This window comes from Phaethon lepturus, unplaced genomic scaffold (assembly GCF_000687285.1).
Source record: "Phaethon lepturus isolate BGI_N335 unplaced genomic scaffold, ASM68728v1 scaffold7177, whole genome shotgun sequence".
Lineage (NCBI taxonomy): Eukaryota > Metazoa > Chordata > Aves > Phaethontiformes > Phaethontidae > Phaethon > Phaethon lepturus.
The window spans coordinates 1-21,041 of record NW_010551050.1 but is presented as its reverse complement, the minus strand read 5'-3'; the positions used below and the strand labels follow the sequence as shown (position 1 = coordinate 21,041).

Genomic DNA, 21,041 nt, shown 5'->3' with positions numbered 1-21,041 from the left:
GTGGTAAGAGGCATTAAGCAAATGCTAAAATGGGATTACACTTAAGTTTTATGACAACTTTTTTTTTATTAAACTAATAAACAATGACAAATTCAGGGATATGGAAAAGCATGACTTGCTTCTCGGTTATCATGTCAGGCCCCAAAACAATTTGCAAAGATGCACAAAACGCAACACTTAAAGATTTAACTATGAGATTTTAACAAAAGAAAAATTTACTGTTGGGAGGGCCAACATGGTGAAAAGCCATTTGTCACCACTACACTAAAGGGTCATCTAATACAAATAGCCATAAGACATAAGGGCTAAATCTGTAAACTACTTTATTACCTCTGTTAATGCTTATTCCATTAGTAAGCTGCATATTATACTCAAGCCTTTTTTTTTTTAACTAGCTGTTCTTCAATCTACACAAGCAGCTGAAATTCCACTGAAAAAGAATGTCTGAGAACAGAGAAAGGGAATACAAAAAGACTAAATTTTGACAATAAAATCACACAGAACGTATGTTACAGAAATTGATACGGACGTTGTTATTTTTGTGCATTTAGCGTCATACAATTTCCGAGAGAGAGAGAGAGAGAGATGAGAGATATATGTTTATATGCACATTATGATAATAGATTCCTTTCATACAAGAAACAGAATCCGTATATAAACTCTGTGGATCTTGAAAACAATAATAAAAAAGAACTAACATTGATGGTTAGGATTAATTAATCTTCCCTTTAATGTGCTCTAGTCACTGGGGAAAAGGGGAAGGGAGAAAGGGATCCGATTTTCAGTTGTTGGGAACAGAGGGGCAAAAAGATTTATTAGCCTTACCCGTCTCGACACTGTAGCATTAGACCTTTCTTTGAGCTGAGGATCTGTCGGGAGACTTGTCCAGATGATATAAGGTGTATCATACTTAGCTCTTAGTCTGGGGCATCGTTTGAAGATAAAATCAATAAGGAAAAATTTGATTCCAGCATAGAGTCCTGAAAAAAGGTCACTTTAGTATACATGTTGAAGGGGCATTAACAACATCACTGTTTTGATCATGTTTTAACAAGTTCATGAAGGAAACCAAATTCTGTAAGTATCTTCAGTCACAGTGCTAAACTATTCTCTTGGTTTTAATATTTTTATTCTTCTTCCAAAGGCAGGAAATTATTTTTCTTTTCCTACCCTGCCCAGATTCCTTCCTCCCCATCCCCAGTTCTTCTAAACCACTTATGTAGCTTAATATTCAGAACAACATTAAAATAATTCAAACATACATTCCTTATTACCAGAAGCCTTCTGAAAACATGATATTCTTCCAAAACAGAAAACATGCCAGAGCATTAAACTCCACAGCATCTTGCATGAATTTAAATGGCAACAGAGGGCTCTCATGTACTACATTAAACTCTATCTTCCAGCCCAGTATGCGCTCTTATCTTACACTAGCTATTTCCTTGCATTCTGCCAGATTAAAAAGGGCCTGAAATACTCTCTCAAAACTTTACCAAATGCAATTCAGATCTCTTTCTAAGAGTGAGAGTAAAAAAATAATTCCCCACACATCTAATTCAATTGCCACCTCAAGCAAACCTGCGTTTATGTTCAAGCTAACACAGTTTGAAGTTCAGTGCCACTGAAAGTAATACTCGTTTGATCATATCGTTACTTTAATGAAAAAAAAAAAGAGAATTTCTTGGGTCACAGGATGTGGCTTCATATCTTAGCGAAAAGACAGTCTCATGCTGTAGCAAGAACCCTCTTTTCCCAATTCCCAGTTGAGAGTTTAAGTATCTGCAACTTCACCCACAGTAATCTGTTCATTTCGTCCAGCCTATCCTCCAAGTTTTACAAGTAGTTCCATTAACCTTTTCATTTTTTTCCAACCCTGTCATCTTTGTGCCTTCTATGTGTCCCCACGTATTTCATTTGCAAGGATTTATGAGCAGAAAAAATGCAAAATATAGGACTTCCCGGCAGCCTTATAGCTGACAGTCTGAAGACCTCTAGCTATCAGCTCATCATCATCAACTTTTCCTCTTCAAGGAGCTAATGCATTATCCAGTCTTTTTCTATTATGTTATGTATTCAAGGACGGTTTTCAAAATGCACATGACAAACGATGCCACGCACAATGAAAATACTTTAAAACACTTGCATTATTTATTAATGCAGGGCTTGCTTTCTTAAACTCTAAAATTCTCCCTCTAAAGATCACACTAAGTTTTAACTTATGAAGTCTAGACTGTAACAGGTCAATTATTTATTGCATTTACCCATTGCAAGCCCAATAATCCTGTAGGGCAAAAAGCAGGATGCAATAAAAGCTGCCCATAGAGTAATGTAGAGCTTCTGTGTTATTTCTGGCTGGACCCACATGAACAAGCTGAAAACAAAAAAGAAACAAAATTTTATTACTAGCATTCCAGACATTGGTCAAGTCTTGTTTTAAGAGGATAAAAAGACTCATGTCAGATAACTTACTTTTTAATTTTTTCCAGTATGTCTGCCATCTTGCCAAAAAGGTTCTGCATAAGAAGCAAAAGAATTAAAACCAAGTCCTGCATTATTATTTTTTTTGTCCACATAATAGAAACCAACAGAGTCATCTTACCCTGTTGGTAATAAGCAATTCCCAGACATGATTTTTTTTAACTCATTTTTAGCTGTTTATGTACTTCACAACTGAGTATATACAAAACAGAACAGTAATACTCGATGACTTCCATCTCATTTAACACCTTGCTCCATAACTCATGATTGATTGTTAGAAGTGAAGAAGCTATTTGATGCCACTGTCATTCCTGGAAAGTGTTTATATCACTGCAAAAACTTTAAATTAAGCTGTCAATTGAAAAGTTAAGAGTTTCTGTCAGTAGGTAACAAAATTGGAAGTTTCTTCACACATTTTGAGCACTGAAATTTCAGGAAATGGTTACTGAGTTCAGCAGGTGTTGGACTGTCAGCTTCTTTGGAAAAACACCACTATCAGGTTTATAGAATTATAAAAACACCCTTGGAGTGACTAGATGTCATGTAATTCCAGCAACTGTTGATGCAAACTGACCCCTGCTCATGACTAAGAGGGTTTTTCATCCATCTTCTCTGACCAATCCCTATTGTCACAGCACCTGTAAATTTCATCTTCCCAATAAATTTCTGAAGGTGTTCGTATAAACATATGCACCACCACCAGAAGGAAGATGAGTGTACACAGCTGGCAAGAGAAAGGTAAGCGACTTTAGCATCGGCACGTTGTTAGACACAGCACAAGGTGGCAATTCAACTGGATGGTGGAGTCACTCAGCTGCTAGGGTAGCTCATCAAACTGATGGAGCTGGGAGAAAACCTTCCTTCACCCTCTCCCACACAAGCAGCAGATTTCAGGGCAGGGGTAGGGGTAGTGTTTAAAGCAGGCTGTTTCTGTACAAACTAAATAATACAACTAAACAGACAGTAGCCTCAGCTAAATCCTGAAGGAATAGGGTCTCCTACACCAGTTTTGCAACTAGCAGATTTGGTGTATGGATCCACACTCCAGCACACCAATAAGATTCGCCACCTGATCTACATTATCAGAAGCTCAAGTGGGGAAAAACTGTCAGAAACCGCTTCTGTTCCCCTCCAGACCTCGCTCAGAGCTGTGGCTGGAGAACCTCAACCAGTTCTCTGAAGCATTGTGTCATTTCAGAAGCTCCAGGAATCTTACTGAGATCTGTATTGCTCGTAGGTAAAGATTCCTATGCAAGAAAAATACTGCTTGTTTGAGTGGTTTTTTTCATATGCTGCATAAGAACGTCCTTTGACCACGCAGGCTATAAACCTCCTTGTTTATAAGGAAGCAGCCAGAGAGGTCTGAGAGCAGCACAGTACCTGCGCCTTCTGAGCCACATCTAGAACAAGCTGAAACTTTTCAGACACGGTCAGGTCTTCTTTTGGTGGCTCCTGGGGCAAGAAAAAGACAAACCATTACTTTTTAGCTCAGCTGAAATTGGTATTTTACAAAACTCCTCATGACAAGGTGATCGCTCAACATTCTTGGCAATAGACCTCTCACGTTAAACAGTCTCTAAATTTTCCAAGTTCCTCCCTTGTTTCACATCTACTGTTGATGTCTTTCACTGATGGTTATCTTTACCTCTTGATGCTTTTCCTCCATGGTATATGCAAACATACCAATATGAGGCTGTGAAAGACACAGCAAGTCTTTGGAGCAGCACAGTTACAATGACTTTCAGTCTGTGAACACATGCTTAAACTGACCTATTTCTGGTCTAGCCCAGAAATGTCATTTTTGTTAGAAGTTTTACATCTAAAACTTTTTAATTTATTTATTTAAATAGATTATTGTCCTTTTAAGAGTAACAGAAGTATTCTGGAAGCAAGGCACCACTAACTCTTAATGGAATATTTGAAATTCAAAGAGCTCCATCTTACATTAACACTTAAAATCCTTCCTGCTTGAAGCAGGGTATGCAAACATTAAGTTCAAAATGTTACAAAGAAAACAGAATGCAAGGCTTCTTGAAGATCCCACAGGATCTAACTTGTCCCAAGCTGGCATATTTACATTGATTCCAGAAATGTGATTTAAGTTTGGAATATTTTAGGGTGAAACACCAAAACCTAAGAGTGCTGTTAGTGAAGATTTCTAAATTGCAAGAAAAAGAAAAAAGTTGTAGTGTCTTTATTTGCACCTTACTCTTCCTTCCTTTCACAACTACCCACATAAACATAGAGGAAGGTTTTAAAGGTGCAACTTTTAACACAGGCATAAGGTCAAACCAATCGAAGACCTACCACGGGTTCAGAAACTTCAGGCACAATGCTCCACTGTATTCTCCAACCCCTATGGAAGTTATGGAAATAGTTAAAGAGAGCAAGTACTTCTTCTCCACCTGCCAACACGGATTGTTTGTAAGAGGTTAAAAAGCAATTTTCTGCAATAAGCACTATAGCTTCAAAGATCAGTAAAATAACCCCCAAATTAATGAAGAACCCACAGCATAAGAAAAGCACAACTGACCAACCATAGACAGTTTTAAATGTATATAAATTTAAAAAAAAAATACTAGCTAGGTAGATACTACACAGAATCACTTCTTGTGGGTTTTACAAAAGTGAACTGTGTGCGCAGAGTAAATATTTTTTTCTTGTTTTTTCATGTGAACAAAATTATGTCAACTTATTCAGAACCCTATTTGCTAACAGCAATTTTCAAACAATAGAGTCTCAGACAGTAAGTATCAGTTAAGAAGTCTGAAAATTATTTTAAAATACACACATTAATGTTCTCTCCACCATTTTAAGGGGGAAAACACCATCAGCCCAAAACATAATTTCAAAGAGATTCTCTCAGTACATAAAATGTAGATTTTAAAAAAAGTCTTAATTTTTAATAGAGACTTGATTTAAAAATGGAAGATGCTTTGGATAAAGTATGTCAAGAGCTACTGATAAAGGAAAAACTGCAATTTTAGGCCTAGGTGAAAATTCTCTCCAGGGGAAAGCAGCAGGCTTCAATATTTAAGGTGACATTCTGCAACTACTCTGAATGCTGCAGAATTTTACTTTAGAATTTTAACATGCTGAGGGATTTGTCTGAGAACCTGCAGCATCATTTATGATGACCTAAGTCACGGCATACAAAGATAATTCCTCAGAATAGTCAAAAATTATAGAAATTGAGCAATGAAATTAAGGATATTAGAGTCTGAATTTCACTTTGTTAGACTTAACTCACAATGTTAGAAAAAATAACAGTTTACAACTCAATGCAAGAATAATAAAACACCTTTCAAGCAAAGCGTTACAACAGAATAATATAGTATTTAAGTAAATACCTGGCTATGAGGTAATTTAGGGACAACCTCAAAATTGCTAAAAATAAGAACATAGGAATGGCCCAGCCATGCCATACAGCATTCATGTATATCTGCAGATTAAGAAGAACAAAAAAGAAAAGGAAAAAAAAGAAAAAAGAGATGTGGATTATAAATTGGGGTACAGTGAGTTGCATGAAGTGTAATTTCCCACTGTATTATTGGGTTCAGAATCATGCAATTCAGATCACAAAAATTAATGTTTTAGCCACACCATGACTGACAACACATCCAGGAATGTAAAGTCAAAACTAAGATTGAATCAAATCTCCGGAGATGACACTTAACTAGTTCTCACCTGCTTGAGAGGGAGTATTGAGTATTTCCAACACTGCAATTACATGAAGGGGTAGGAACAAGAAAAAGTAAACCCTGAAGTCTGTGAATCTGCTACGCGACCATGATGTGGTCTAACCTCACCCAGGGCAGTTGAAGCAATGGTGTAGTAGAAAAGTTGTAACAATTAGCCCCATACAGGGCAACAGGATAAACTCTCGCTCTATTATTTCAGGTCAATTAAATCCCATGTTTTTACCAAGCTTAAAAAGATTGCAGGAAAACAGGTTTTATTTTACCTAACAAGTACAAACATGAAGTGCTTCAAAAGGTATCCTGTCCCTTTCCCAGCTTCTGAAAATACAGAGACTACAACCTCCCTGCCGAGAGACGTTAGGCTTTTTACTGATAACCCCAAAATGAAGCATCGCTCTGGCTCCAAGGTCCCAGAGCTTTCTGAACAGCTGAAGTTCCTTCTTTCAGCTTTTATCTGAAGAATGGGTTTGTCAGGAGGGGTGAGAGAAAAATCAGTGGATTAGGAGAACGGACAGACAGAAGACACCAGGCAGGGAAAGTCTCCTCCTCAATATTCCTTCAGCTGTGCCGTGCAAAGTAGCATCAAATTGGGCTCTATAACTTACAGGGAGGGACCGTTTAATGAAAAGGTATGTGACATTTTCACCAAACAGGTTCATTCAGCTACAACTACCGATAATAACTTCCTTCGATATCAAAATATTTTATATACACCGTGACCAAAACAATTTAGATAATTAACAATTAGCAGGAAAACAAATCAAAACTCCACTAAATAGTTATGTCACTTTGTGGCATGCAAACCTCCTTACATAGCATGGGAATGCTTGAATTTAGCTCACATACTCCATGTTTCCACATTAAATGATGCAAATGATGACAAATCAAGGCATTTTGTCTCTCATCAGTAAGTATGATCCTAACGAATGACAAAGTGCACTGATGGTGAGTGATAGCTTCTTATCAAACATAGCTGCTATCAGCATTTCAGCCCTAGACAAGAAGAGGTTTTGCAGAGGCTGAAGTAACCATCAAATTACAGGACTGGAAGACAGAAAACAAGAGGTGAGACAACAATGCCCAGATTGTTGTAAGTTACTTTATCAGTTACAAAACCATGCTACAATAAACCCAGAATATACAATTTAAGTGGCTGTGAGATGTAACTGAAGTGACAACTACTGGTATTTTGTGATAAACTTTTTGATTTGACTTAAACTGTAGCACAACCCCTACTCAGATATGGCAGGTTCAATGAATTTCAGTAAATAATAAATTTTAAAAGTTCTTAATACTCCTAGAGGAATAGGATAACTTACAATAAAGGCAATAGCAGAAGTGTAGATAGAATACCAGTCTGATAAGGCAGAAAGATTCTTCACAAAATTAGTAACAGGTTTGGCACCTCTCTCTAAATAGAAGTGGAGAAAAAACACAACTGTTAGAATTAGCTGGCAGTGGTTAAATAACTTGTAACTGACAAACAATCAAATTAGAAAATTAACAGGAACATTCAAGACATGTAATGATAAAAAGGCTTATCCAAATTAAGAAAAATGAAACCCATCAATGTAACTGAACAATTAGTTAAGGAATGTTTTTTCAAAAACAAGTGTTATTCAAGACAAAGGTTGTGTCTAAACTAAGTGAATGGGAAAAAAAATTTAAAACTCCACAATATCCTTTACATGGGTACCCTGGATGCTGACAGCAGTCTGTTCTGAGCCCTGTTCATACTACCCTGAAGACCTCCGCACAGGTCAGTTCATCCCACTGTAAAACAAGGTAAATCAACCTGACTGGACTCCAAGCCACTAAGGAACAACTTGCTGCTGCTTGACCATAACCAAGCTAGCTTAAAACCAGGATAGATCTTTCTTGGCTATGTTTCTGCAGTTTCTGTCCACTGATAGCACTTTGCTGCTTACTCTTCCTAAGTCAAGAGACAGAGGACCTTAACACCTGAAGACGTTTTTCTCCTCTGCAGACCTTTGCTCTTGCTGTCACTGCATGGGAGACTAACCTGTGCCAGGAGAGGCGTCACTCCCACACGCAGGTGTCCACAGCTAGCCAGAGGCAGCAAGAGGAGCTCTGCCTCAGCTCCTTAAAAAACACTCGTCCTTTACCCTTCCTATTCCTCTGAGCTCTTTTACCACTTGGGCAAACTAGCTAGGGGACACAAGAAAGCAGGAGAGGGCTGCTGGAAGAAGACTTTTGCTTTCTCTGCTGGAACACACCGGTTTTGCCTTCCCTGCCGAGAAGACTGAAGACTCTGCTTGCACAGGGGGCCCCAGGAGTACCCACCCTTGTCTGCAGTGCAGCTCACAACTTTGAAAGCTTTCCTCAAGACAGCCTGTGAGTTGCTGTCATAGTTTGTTTAGCTTGAAATTCAGCTATTCTTCATACATTTCTTACGGGAAGTAATTAAACAACCAGGACTAGATTTCCTTGAGCATCAGTGGCACAACCAAAGCAGCAGATGAAGTAAGTGGAAGGGCACACTCAAGTGCTGCTCCACCATCCTACACCAAACCTGCAGGGAAGTTCAACACCTGGAAACTGCTGGCGACAACAGGGGTCTTAAGAGCAACCAAGGGTCTCAGGAGCTCCAGGTGATCGTCAGGCACCCCTGGACAACAGGGATCTAGGTTTTGTGGCTCACCTAGTGGAAGTTAAGAACCACTCAAAGCTTAAGTTTAATACTGCCTTTTTAAAAGCTATTCTGAAGGCAATGAACATCCACCATGGAGAACAGGTCACAAGTATTCTTCCAAATGAAAACAGAATGAATACCAGTATTAGAATAAGGAGAACAAAGCTGACCTTACGTGGAGATTATAGACCCTTATTTCAACTTCGCCTCTCGCCCTACAATAATTTAACAATTTGGAGCACAAATCAGCCTTTTTTTTTTTCAGGCTAGCACAGAACTTTTGGAGGGCTTAACTACTTTGTTTAACTTGCCATCTTGCATCCTCCACCTTCCAAAATAATTTATCAGCTATCCAAGAGAAAGAAATGCAAGACACACTCAGGGTATGCATCATCCAACCCCTCCTTCTTCAAAAGCATAAGCTGATAGACTAGTAAGCAAACTACAAGCAGCTCAGGCAAAAGTGTATGAACACTACTACTTTTGCCATTGGACAAATGGCATTTGGACTTGATGATCTCAAAGGTCCTTTCCAACCTTAATGATTCTGTGAAATAATCTGTTCTCATTCATTACATGTTCACACATTTTAATTAACATTACATTTTTGGTTCAGAGATACCCTATGTAATTCAAGATTCAATTCAAAGACAAGCTTCTACCAGTGCTCCTCTAAGTTACTTTGCATTCCAAACACTAATTCAGGATTTCAGAATAATTTCTGCTTATGAACTGGCAGAAGTATTTCAAAACACTGTATTTTAAAATACAGCAATCCTCCCAATAGAGTTATTAAGATCTATTTTTACTTCCAAAAAATATAATACTGCTAAGTACTTACTTAATCTTCTCATATTTTCAGTCAACCTGAAAAATAATGGATAAAAGCAACTCGTTAAATAGGCAAGTAGAGCACAGCTGTGTACATTTAGTCCCTGAAATACTGTTCACAGTTATAAATTAGATGTTCGTGCATAAACTTCATTATTACCTGTTATGAAATGCGTTTCTAGTAACTACTACAGCCTACCTTGCATCAGACCAAAAACTGAAATGTAAGAGCTGTCCAGCTTAACTAAGACTTTGTCTGCAGTTTTCAAGAGGCATATGACACCACCTGGCAAATAACATAACTCTTATTCTACCTCAGACAGCAGATAAACTTCAGATTTCATGTTTTGGCCAAAGGATTCACAAACTTTTTGAGATGGTTCTGTACTTTCAGCTTTATTACTTGTTATGCACACACTCGCTCAACCATGTAAAAGTTGTAAAAAAAAAGAAAATATTTTTAAAAAGCAACTTGTAAAGAAGCCAACAATTTGGCTCTCACAATCAAGTTAAAGATTTACCTTCTAGCACTAAGTGGCTCTTCTGTTTCCACTGTATTCTCTTCCGGCTGAAATCTGAAGTCCTCAACATACTCCCCAAATCTATCACAAAACCACTTCTGGAGTCTTGAACAGACTGTGTGACTACGCTTATCTAGAAAAAAGAAGTGCTAATTATCAGGATAACAGTAGAAGACATCTTCATACAAAGCCTGCCCCCGCTCCCGCACACCATGCTTCATTGGGAAGCTGACTTTGCACAGCTTTCCTGTCCTTCACCAACGTTCTTCACGGGAACTCACTATGCAGCTTACTTCTGCCATTGCACAGAAACCCTGACTGCACTAAGCTGGTAAAATAAGCTTGAAGGTGACTCCCACTTTGTTCTAAGTACAGCACATGGAAGCATCTTATTATCAGAAGTACAGAGATTACTTAAACATCCTAACAGGAATTTTTAGCAAACACTGCAAAAACATTTTTCTGGTTAAAAGGTTCCTGTAAACAAAAGACTGACGTAAATCTCAGTGCTCCTATTGTGCTGAAGGGTCACCTTGAGAAAAGCAAGTGTAAAGCAAAACACTCCTGAGCAGTGTGCAGGACAACCACCTTGCAGCCACACAAATTTGACAGGAAAGGGAGGTGGAAACTTAAGCAAGATTCTGCCAGAGGCATTTTTACTACCACTTTCCAACCATTTAAGGCTATAAAGATTGTGTGTGTGTGCACACATATAGATAGATAGATAGATACACATACATACATACATATAACACATGCACTTTCTTTTTCTAAAGCCAGGCTACAGAAACTATGCTGTATATGTCACTTTCTATAAATGGAATATATAGTCATAATACCGCCTAGAAAGTCTTATATGGCAAAGTAATGAAGCAATGCATACTGCCTGCATGTCAGTTTCAGTGGAAAAATATAACATAAACATATGGGTATATGGAAATAATGTAAGGGTTAAAGCCTTAAGGCAGCGCAGGTGAGAACAAAACAATGACCTTTTGCTTTACCTGTAATTCAGAAAATCACTGTCTAGAAGGAATAGACTGACTATTCTTTGGAAAGGCAAGTCAATACAGCAGTGTCACAATGTCACAACTATTCCAGGACCAAACTTAGTACAGAACTCCATGAAATTAAGATATGATTAAACAAAGGCATGAAAGATCAATCAGCCAACTACAACAGGCAGAATGATGCTTTTAAGCATATGAGAAAAAGCAACAGGTGCTCAGAAAATAGAATCAAACCGTTTATTAATGAATGGCAGTGATACCCAGAAAAACAAGGAATTTAGTGGCAGTTTACAGCTGAGACAACACTTACATTTAAAATAAAAAAAATATGAAGTAGCTTCCCACATACTAATACTTCAGATAGTACTAAGAAATTTTGAGCATACAAGATGGAAATAAAATGGCTGGCTGTAGTTCACATAACAGAAAGTATTGACATTATAGGAGTACAGGAGGAGCAACTTCAAATTTAATCTGCATATTAAAGGCCTGAGTGGTTGTCTCAATCAAGAGGTGTGGGGAGGAAAGCTTAAGTGTACTGAAAGATGGAGAATCTGCTTGTTGCCTTAGTTCGTTCAGAAATCACATTATTATTGAATTCATAATAAGCTCCAGCTTGAGAAATGGGTGGAGGTGTCCAAAAAAGTGAGTAACTCTTAAGCTTATTCTTTCTCCAGAATGTCTTTTGGCTAACGGCATAAAAGAGCTTTTGCAGTTTACAACAAAATAGAACATCTTTCCTACATATTACACCTGTTTTCTGTAAGTCAAGGATCAGCAGGGCATGCAAGAATGATGAAGTCAGGCAACAAGTTTCACTACATTCCTAAAGGCTTTTACAATTTTGTACAATACAAAATAAATTCCTTGCTCAGGCGTGCAAAGTCAACTACAAAAAGGAAATGAAGAATCATGTACAGAGACACAAGAAGCTGCTCAAACGGTCTTTCATATTTGCCTTCTTCAGAAGCCTGCTTAAGGACCCAGCAAGATTTGATCTTCTAAAGATCAAACAAAAGGGGTAAAAAAAGTCTGACAATCAAAATGCTAGTAGAGATCTGGCCAAGATTACCTGTTCCGTTGGCTTGTGTCTGTGGCTTTGCAGGTTGCTGAGGGGCAGGCACCTCTTCCGTCCTACAAAGAAAACGGAAACAACATGAAATGCTATAGATGAAGAATTTTTTCCCTTTTAGGTAAAGGGAGGACCAGAATCTCCATGGTTTCCATAGCTTGAGATAATACAACCATGCCAAGAGAAAACCAAACTTATGCCCTTTTGTAAGATTTAAAATATTCATTGCACGTTGCATTTAGGATCCAGGGAAATACCATCCACTGGAAGAAGTGTGGTTTAGCCATTTCCTGTCACCAACAGCTCAATTTCATCTTACAACTACTAAATAATTTAGTATCAAATTTGTTACATTACTTAGGTCCTTGTGTTGCCTATTCACTGCTATGCCTGCCAGGAAAACTCTTCAGAGCCCCAACTTTTTGCACAGTAATAAATGAAAAGGGATTCTGTATCATAAGTTGATAACCACAGCAGTAGAATAAAACCACAGTTTAATGCATGAAACTTGAATTCTGCCATCGTTACTAGAGTCAGCCACCACTCATCTTCACAATGAGAGGTACAGGTGTCAAGAACTATTTAAAATGTTATGTTGTAAGCTCTTGAAATGCACAGATACCAACCAATTTAAAACATCTTTCTAAAAACTTGCAAAATTTAAATAAGGGTCTGAAAAACTGCGACAAAAATGTTCTAAAAATAAATGGCAAGTAGCAGGCATCATTGGTCTCATCTTTCAAAATGAGTCAAGAATAATATTCTTATGCATTAAAAGTGAACAGATTTTGGAAAACACAAATGCTTTTGCCATTCTGCACATGTGCAAGGCTTCAAATTATAGTTGCACTATCCACAGCCTCCAACTGCCAACCTGTCTTGAGAACACTTCAGGCTTCAGTCCAAAAGTCTTCAGCCATCAATGTAGATATCCTACAGAAAGATTTCTCTAATGAAGCAGCAGCTTTGACAATATAACACCAGCCGCAGCAAGCTTTACTTGACAGGGAGTTGTATGACTCAAAAGATTACTGCTTGAAATCAAAAACATGTCAGTCGTGCAATTTCATTATCACTCATTTATCAGACAATATAGGTGCTTTCAAAGCTTCCCTTCATCTTTTGCTCCTCAGGAAGGGAACCGAGTGGGATGCTCGTCAGCAAATGGCAAGCGGGAAGACAAGCAGTACAGATCCCAGACTGTACTGGGCCGATGGCAGCAATATAGATGGATATATAGAAGATCTCGCTGTACTCTGCACACAGAAAAGGCCATTATGAATTTGTACAGTCTGAACAAGTATGATGGAGAAACTACAGAATTAATTACCTCCCTTCCTTCCTAAGCACAGTTAATGAGCTTTCCACATCCTCGTTCATTTCTAAAAGGAACATTTAGAAATAATTTACTGATTTAGAATTATAACTGGACATTTATCAACGTGCAGTAGCTGAATTCAATGGCTTCAGCTTTCAAGGCCACTTCTTTTCACACCTCTTCAGGACTTTTCCACATGGTTTATGTGTTTGCAGCAACTCTCCTTTTCAAAAGCCACCTGAAATTCCACCAGTTTATTTTTTCTAGCTAAACTTTAAGTTTGGTTTCTGTGCTATTTTTTCTCAGTTTCTATACAAACCACCTAAAACCTCCTCCTCTCCTTACTCCTTCCCCCAGACCCTTGCATCTCCTCCATTTCCAGCTCTGTCTCTCTAAAGACAGACAACAATTAACATGATCAAATTTGTATGAACCATTATATAGCAGTCTTGTTTTCCTCTATCAGCACATCAGACAGTTATACCATATAGGTGAGCATTTTCATCCTCAATCTGTCACTGCCACCGTGTTTTAAGGAAGCTAAAGACACATTTTGAAAGAAAGGAGGTGGTCGTTCACAAGCAGGTTCACACAGGCAGGAGCCAGTTACTCTATCTGCTCCAGTCGTGTGAATGCACTGGCGGGGTGTCACACCCAAATGGCTCCAGTGACAGAGCCGAGACGGGATTCCACCACTGCCAGCTGTCAGAGCTGTCAGGCTGGGTCTTCCTTTGACATGCTGGGATATATTTTCAGAAGCAGCACATCATTACTCCCAGCGTTTCTTGGGAAAAAATTCAAAAAAATCTCATCAAGAAGCAGTTCTGGATAGCAGCCTCACTGGGCTCCATCAGGAGCACATGATGGTTTGGCTTTAGCCCTTCTCGGTGCTTTTTTCTTTCATTTTTTTGGCAATGTCTTACTTGCCATCTGCCTGTTACTCCTTCCCCATGAAGACCTTGACCTTTACGAATCATCAGGTTAATGACAGCTCATTACTGCACCTGTGAATCAGGTTATAATTAGCCACTTCAGACAGACTTGGACCAGGAAGTTCAGAATTCATTGTTTAGGCTTGCACACCCACTGGGAAACTCAGTCTCCAAATCAGGTCATGTTGAACCAGCCAGTACATCAAGACCACTGACAGAGGGGAGGAATTATGTTTTCCACAGCTTCTGAACCACTCCTCATGCCAGAGATAGCTAAAAGGCTGGAAAACATAGATGGTCGCCAGAACAATGCATGCAGGTTTTGCATGAATTCCTCTGGGCCCATGCTTTTCACCCAGAAAAAAGAGTGTGATTGGTAACGCCAACAACCTGAGGCTAGGTCATGTTTATGCAACTAGAGATTGCACCCATTTAATCAGCACAGGCTGATTAAAACAGGTAAGAGCAACTACAGCCAATGGAGAAGACAAACACAAATGTGCCAATTTTTTTTTTTTTTTTTAATATATACTAAAGTCAGGGAAGCATGACTGTTGGAGCTGTTCACAACTAGTAGACATGTAGCATTCAAAAATGACCAGCACACAGTTGATGCTGCCCCACAGAACAGCATCAAAGGATTATTTTTGTAGCTGCATGTATGACATGAAAGTTAAGAGAGCCTTGATGCTGAAGCCCACCCACCTTAAGTAAACATTTTGGGTTTGTGCATCTTTGGCCTTGAACACAGTTGAGAGTTGAGGCGTGTGTGAATCAACAGACTCTCCCCCACATTGTGTGCAGACCGGACTTGCTGCACACAACACATCCAGTTGTTGCTAGGATGTTCTCAGACACATTAAAAGCAATTCTCCTATAGACTGACTCCGAGTACTGAGTTCACAAGCAACCCATCACCGTTCTTTTGACAGCTTTTGTGGAAGCCAGTCATGGATGTTATATCTTTCTTACTGCTCAAAGCAATGTGAATGTGTATGCTCTTCTATCAAAAGCATCTTACAACCTCAGAAATGCAAAAATAAGCATAAAGGAGTTATTTTCACAGCCTAGTTCAAAGACTAACGATTTGAGTATACATGGCTGCTTAGCCTGAGGAGCTGTCACAAAACTGAGTTAAAACATTTTAATGTATTTTGCATCTCCTTCCCATTAAAATACACCAAACATTTCAGAAACCTTTCTCCTTGTCACCAGATACTCCCACATTTTACATGGCTAGTGTCCTAAACTGGTAGTTTCAGAATCAAAATAAAAGGTTTCAGAAGAAATATCATCAACCCAAACTTGTGCAACATCTAAATGGTCATGGGCAGAAAAAAAAAGAATTAAAAATAAACTCTTGACAGGAGCTACTTTACAAGCAGCAGCCCGTCACCAAATCTAGTAAGTTAAAAATAAAGGCACACACAAAGTTCAGCCAACTGAGTATGTCAGCAATGATGTATGCGTGTCAGCAATCCCAGCATGGCATGGCAGCCAGGCGAGAAAGTTTTGACCTGGGTCTTAGGTTCTTGCTACCTGTGTGGAGTTACAGCCTGACAGGGATCCTTCCAGGAGGGAACACTTCCAGCCTCCAAAGCAATCTCAAGCTGAGGCATCTTCTCAATGGACAAATTCAGCCATGCTCAAAACATTGCATGTGTGGAAGACAATGTCATTTAACAGGAGGCCAGGAAGCGTTAACCAAGATAAGAGGTACAGAAGGAATAGTGGCTTATGCAGAAGCATTGTCTATTTTCTCCTCCTAAAAATAGCTCACAATGATACTAATAAAAAGGTTTGCATAAGTCACAGCTTGTCAGTAGGTGTTGTTGCAAAACTTCATTTTTTCTGTTAATTTTTTTTTCTTTTCTGTGTAGTAGAGCTAGCTCACAATTTGTAAAATAAGGAAGCAACAGCCCACAATTTACACTAAACAAGCATCACTCACACAGACTTATTCCAAATAATTTATGCATTGTTCCACCAGCAAAATGTCATAAGCTTCAGCTGTTGTACCAAATGCTGGGCTGTCCCAAGTGCATCTATGGAAAACTTCAGCTGAGGCCACTATGTTTCTGAATACCCAGACATACAGACAATGAACACCATGACAAACAAAACTACTAAATACCCTCTTCTACTCCTCCTTCCTCCCTGTGAACAATTAAATGAAAAAAGCCCCTGTTCTTCACCCCAAAAAAGATAAATCTAGATTGTTAGCTCAATGTTTTCTCCTTGCTGAACACTTCGCAGCATGTATTTATATAGCTACATGTACTGATCTACTTCACAAATACTTTTGAATGCTCCAACTATTAAAATAATTTCTTATACCACAGCATGATTTGGTTTTCATTAGCAGTTCACTTCTGTGAGCAAAAAGGAGAGTACATGCAAACATGTTTATATGCCTATCCATTTAAAGATTATATGAAAAATTAGCTAACTGAGAAGCAGGGCAAATTTGTCTTTGTTGACATAAGCAGAGATGACTTTCTGTGGTAACTTTGCTTAATAAAATTAAGTTTCCATCAGGCATAAATTTGGGCTATTATGTATTTGATTGTGTCAGCCAACACTTCACCTGTAGTCCTAATAAAAGTATTTTAAAATGTCTACAGAAAAGTGCAAAAAGACAAAAAGCAGTGAAAAAGAATTTCACGCAACGTAGCACAAGTTAAGGAAAAACCACAGGCAACCTGATTCTTCTTATTCTGAGTAGCAACTGGGAAAAGTCTTCAAAGCCTTTTTTTGTTGTCATCTTACATATACCTGACTGTCCCCAAAAGGTCGGAATATTAGCAAGACTAGTTAGAAAGCAACTTAGATAAAGGGAATAATTGGCTGAATGTAATCCCCAAGTGCAGTACCCAAGCTAAAAGGGCTAGTGTAATCCTTAGGATATCTAAATGGGAATACAGCGTTGAAGCAGACAGGTCATGCTACCTTAATTTAGCAATGGCACGTCTGCCAGGGATTTGCTGTTGTCCACAATCCAACAATGTACAGATGTTGACATTAATATTGATAAACAAAGACCTTAAAACTTTTTTTTCTGTAAAACACATGTATTCATAAGTTGCAGTGGGCCACATCAGACACTGGGCCACCCTCATTACTCTGAAATAGGACAGGATGATGGGTACCTTCCTGTACAGGAAGGCAGCTCCTCATCCTTCTCCGGGACTCCCAGCAATGATGGGATCACTCTCCTCCTTCTCTGGCACGTGACCTAGAGCCCTGGCATACCTGCTTTCGGGACAAAGACTAAAGGCCCACGCCAGAGTTAATGGTATAACCTGTACTGTGCTCAAAGACAAGCAGGTGGAATTTGCATCTACAAAAGATGGATCTACAAAGTGGCATTTGAGTAGCCCACTCAACCCGGCAAATACATGTGCATACAGCCAGGCCAGCCAGCATAAAACCAAGCACCAGCCAGGTGATAAAAATGCACTCCCACTTCCCAGCTGTAAGAGCAACTGTAAAACATCACCAAACCCCCCCCCCAGAACAGAGCCATCCAGATCACCTTCCCACTGCATGGTCACATGGCTGGCTTGGGAACAAGATTCCTCCACAAAGACCTCACAGAGCCCCTTTCAAACTTGCAACTTGGCAGCTCAGGTCAAGACTGCACATGGACCAACCTTGCATAAAACCAGTAATTTTGGAAAACCATCAGTGTGAAACATCAGACAAAAGAACCCCACTGTACTGGGTGCTGAGGATAAGAGGGAAGGCCTAATTTATCTTCTGTATAAGGCCTTGGTGAACCCAGAGGTTGAATACCGCATGAACTCAGCCTTTTCATCTTAAGACACAACAGTTCAAGAATGGCAACTGAAGTGGTGAAAGGGATGGAGTACTCTTCAGTTTGGAGAAGAGTAAGACAGGAAAGGACTGATCAAAGGTGGTAAACAAGCTGAATGCTGAACATTTATTCACCAAATCGCACAATTCTATAACTGTGGGACATTTCTTGAAACCACTAAGAAATGTGTTAAAAAGGAAAGAAAATAAATTGCTTCTTTACAGTCAAAAGTGGACTTCTGTAACGTATTGCTTCCATAGCTTCCAGTGGTAGATAGCTCCAGCATTTTCAAGAGGGGGTTAAATGAATTCGTAGTAACAGATACTGAAATGAAAAGGCAGCAATATACATTCTGATACCCTTAAATATAGTGTTTGTGGATGCTTATGAGGAGTGACTGAGGGAACTGGGATTGTTTAGTCTAGAGAACAGAAGGCTTAGGGAAGACCTTATCACTCTCTACACCTACCTGAAAGAAGGTTGTAGCGAGGTGGGTGTAGGTCTCTTCTCCCAAGTAACAAGTGACAGGACAAGAGGAAATGACCTCAAGCTGCACCAGGGGAGGTTTAGATTAGATATTAGGAAAATTTTCTTCACTGAAAGGGTTATCAAGCATTGGAACAGGCTACCCAGGGTAGTGGCTGTGTCACCACCCCTGGAGGTATTGAAAAGACATGTAGATGTGGCACTTGGGTTTAGCAGTGGACTTGGCAATGCTAGGTATACAGCTGGACTTGATCTTAAAGGTCTTTTCCAACCTAAATGATTCTATGATTCTATTAGCAGTAGGAGGTAAACAGACCACAGAAAACAAGTAGGCTCACATATTTCCTACAAATGGCTCCTATTTCCATTGCTACAGAATACCAGTGGTCACGGACTGCTGGCCTGACTAGGAAGGCATTTTTACACTAAGGAAGAGTACAGAAGGAAGCAGCAGGCTGGGAAGAGTTTATATGGCATTGGGAAACCTCATATACAAGCAAAAAGATTTGCTTGTTTGTTCTTGCTTGTCACCTCTAAGTAACTGGCAGTGCTTATCACACAAGATTATCAACTCAGCCTGCACTATCTCCTGATGACAGAAGTTGATGCTGAACCAGATCCTACTGCTCAGCCAAATAATCTTAGCTGCTGCTGAGGAAGATAATACAGGCAGCTACATATGCAGGTGGCCTAGACCAGCAAGGCCACCAAGCAGCTGCTATGGTCTTAAGATTTAAAGTCCATGCAACTAGGCAGACTAAAGAGAGACAACATCAAATGTGATGCTTTGCATCATGAAGGTGGGTGTCCTCAAGGCTGAAAGGAGTTCGGGATATAGTTCCAAATGTTTCCATTTGTCATTGCAGTTGGCAAGGAGGGCTCAAACTCCAGTCACTCCCAGACACTTAGGGTTGTGTTGTGGTACTGGGATGTCCTTGCTGCTGCTAGAACAGGAGTAACAAGGACTGAGCAGTCTGGAGATGACACTGGTTTTGAAGAGGCAGAGCATATGCAATGGCATGGCAAAGGGTCTGGCATTCAGTAGCACAGAGTGCATGCTGATAGTTCCAGGTAGGTGAGATCCCAGAGGAAGGACATCAGAGAACATGAAGAATATCCCAACTAGACAAGTGTCAGGACACCTCTGTAGTAAGGGCAGTATGTATGATCAAGTAATTCAGGTGTACCCAAGTGTACAAGATGTACTTTTACAGGATAACATAGACAGCTTCTCCCACTGTGAGCTACTAGTTTATTTTAAGAGAGCCTAGGCTGGAAATGGATGCTTTCACCAGAACTCGGAGACAGTCAGTGGCTTTCAGATTCACAGTGAAGATATTTCTCTTACCTTGCTTTAAGTACTTCATTGACTTTTTGTTCTAGTTCTAATCTCCTCTGCCGTTCCTTTTCTAGCTCCTGCCTTAACGTTTCAGCGTTTGTTTCTTCTCTCAGCTTCCTGAGCTCCTCCTCTGTTAATTAAGGGAGGAAAAAAAAAGATTTGGTTACCCTGAAGTATTTATATAAGAAAATTAAAACTTAATTATGACAGATTAGGTGGTTTGGTTTTTTTTAATCTGTGCTCTACCAAATACATTCACCAGAAAAAACAAGTAATCGAGGGCTAGAAAGACTTAATAAAAAGCACACAGCTGTATCATGTACAAAATGTTTAGTTACAATTGTTAAAGCATGCAGATAAACAACTTTAAAGTTTTCTTTTCAAGATGCAATGTATCAAAAAAGAAGCCCTTGGTACAAGCTACCTTTATCTAAATAAAACGTGACGTACCCTTCGTTCCCCAAAAGAAATAATCAGTAGGAAATGCTGCCTATTGCTAAATCCAGTGGTCATAACGAGAAAAAAAAAAGTATCTGTCTTCTTCCCCCATGTCTATGGGTAGAAAAAACCCCAACCATATACTCATATAAAGTTACATGATGTCATATAACCCTCTACCCATCAACTTCTGGCACCCCTTTATTTTTACGTAAGTCAGATGGCCCCATTATGGACCTCGGTATCTTACAGTTTTAAGAAGGAGTTATGAGATGAGGAACTAAGTCCAGATTTTTACCCTCTTCCGAGGTTATGGTGTGCCCTACTAACTTCCATGTAATAATTTATATATAAATATATATTGCGCTGGTTTTGGCTGGGATAGAGTTAATTTTCTTCATAGTCGCTGGTATAGTGCTATGCTTTGGATTTGTGACCAAAACAG

The 21,041-nt window shown here is 39.2% G+C and overlaps 1 protein-coding gene across 1 annotated transcript in view; it reads right to left on the bottom strand.

Moving 5' to 3' along the window:
- Positions 1-20,288, bottom strand: part of GRAMD4 (GRAM domain containing 4) — a gene marked incomplete at its 5' end in the record, with an annotated part of 28,251 nt that extends 7,963 nt beyond the window's left edge. The window contains 11 exons of the mRNA XM_010290736.1: positions 826-980; positions 2,262-2,371; positions 2,470-2,513; positions 3,859-3,930; positions 4,786-4,834; positions 5,829-5,920; positions 7,499-7,590; positions 9,674-9,699; positions 10,185-10,317; positions 12,267-12,328; positions 20,168-20,288. Of these exons, the coding sequence (XP_010289038.1) occupies positions 826-980; positions 2,262-2,371; positions 2,470-2,513; positions 3,859-3,930; positions 4,786-4,834; positions 5,829-5,920; positions 7,499-7,590; positions 9,674-9,699; positions 10,185-10,317; positions 12,267-12,328; positions 20,168-20,288 (956 nt within the window). The remainder of the gene's footprint in view (positions 1-825; positions 981-2,261; positions 2,372-2,469; positions 2,514-3,858; positions 3,931-4,785; positions 4,835-5,828; positions 5,921-7,498; positions 7,591-9,673; positions 9,700-10,184; positions 10,318-12,266; positions 12,329-20,167) is intronic.
- Between the last annotated feature and the right edge of the window lie 753 nt (positions 20,289-21,041).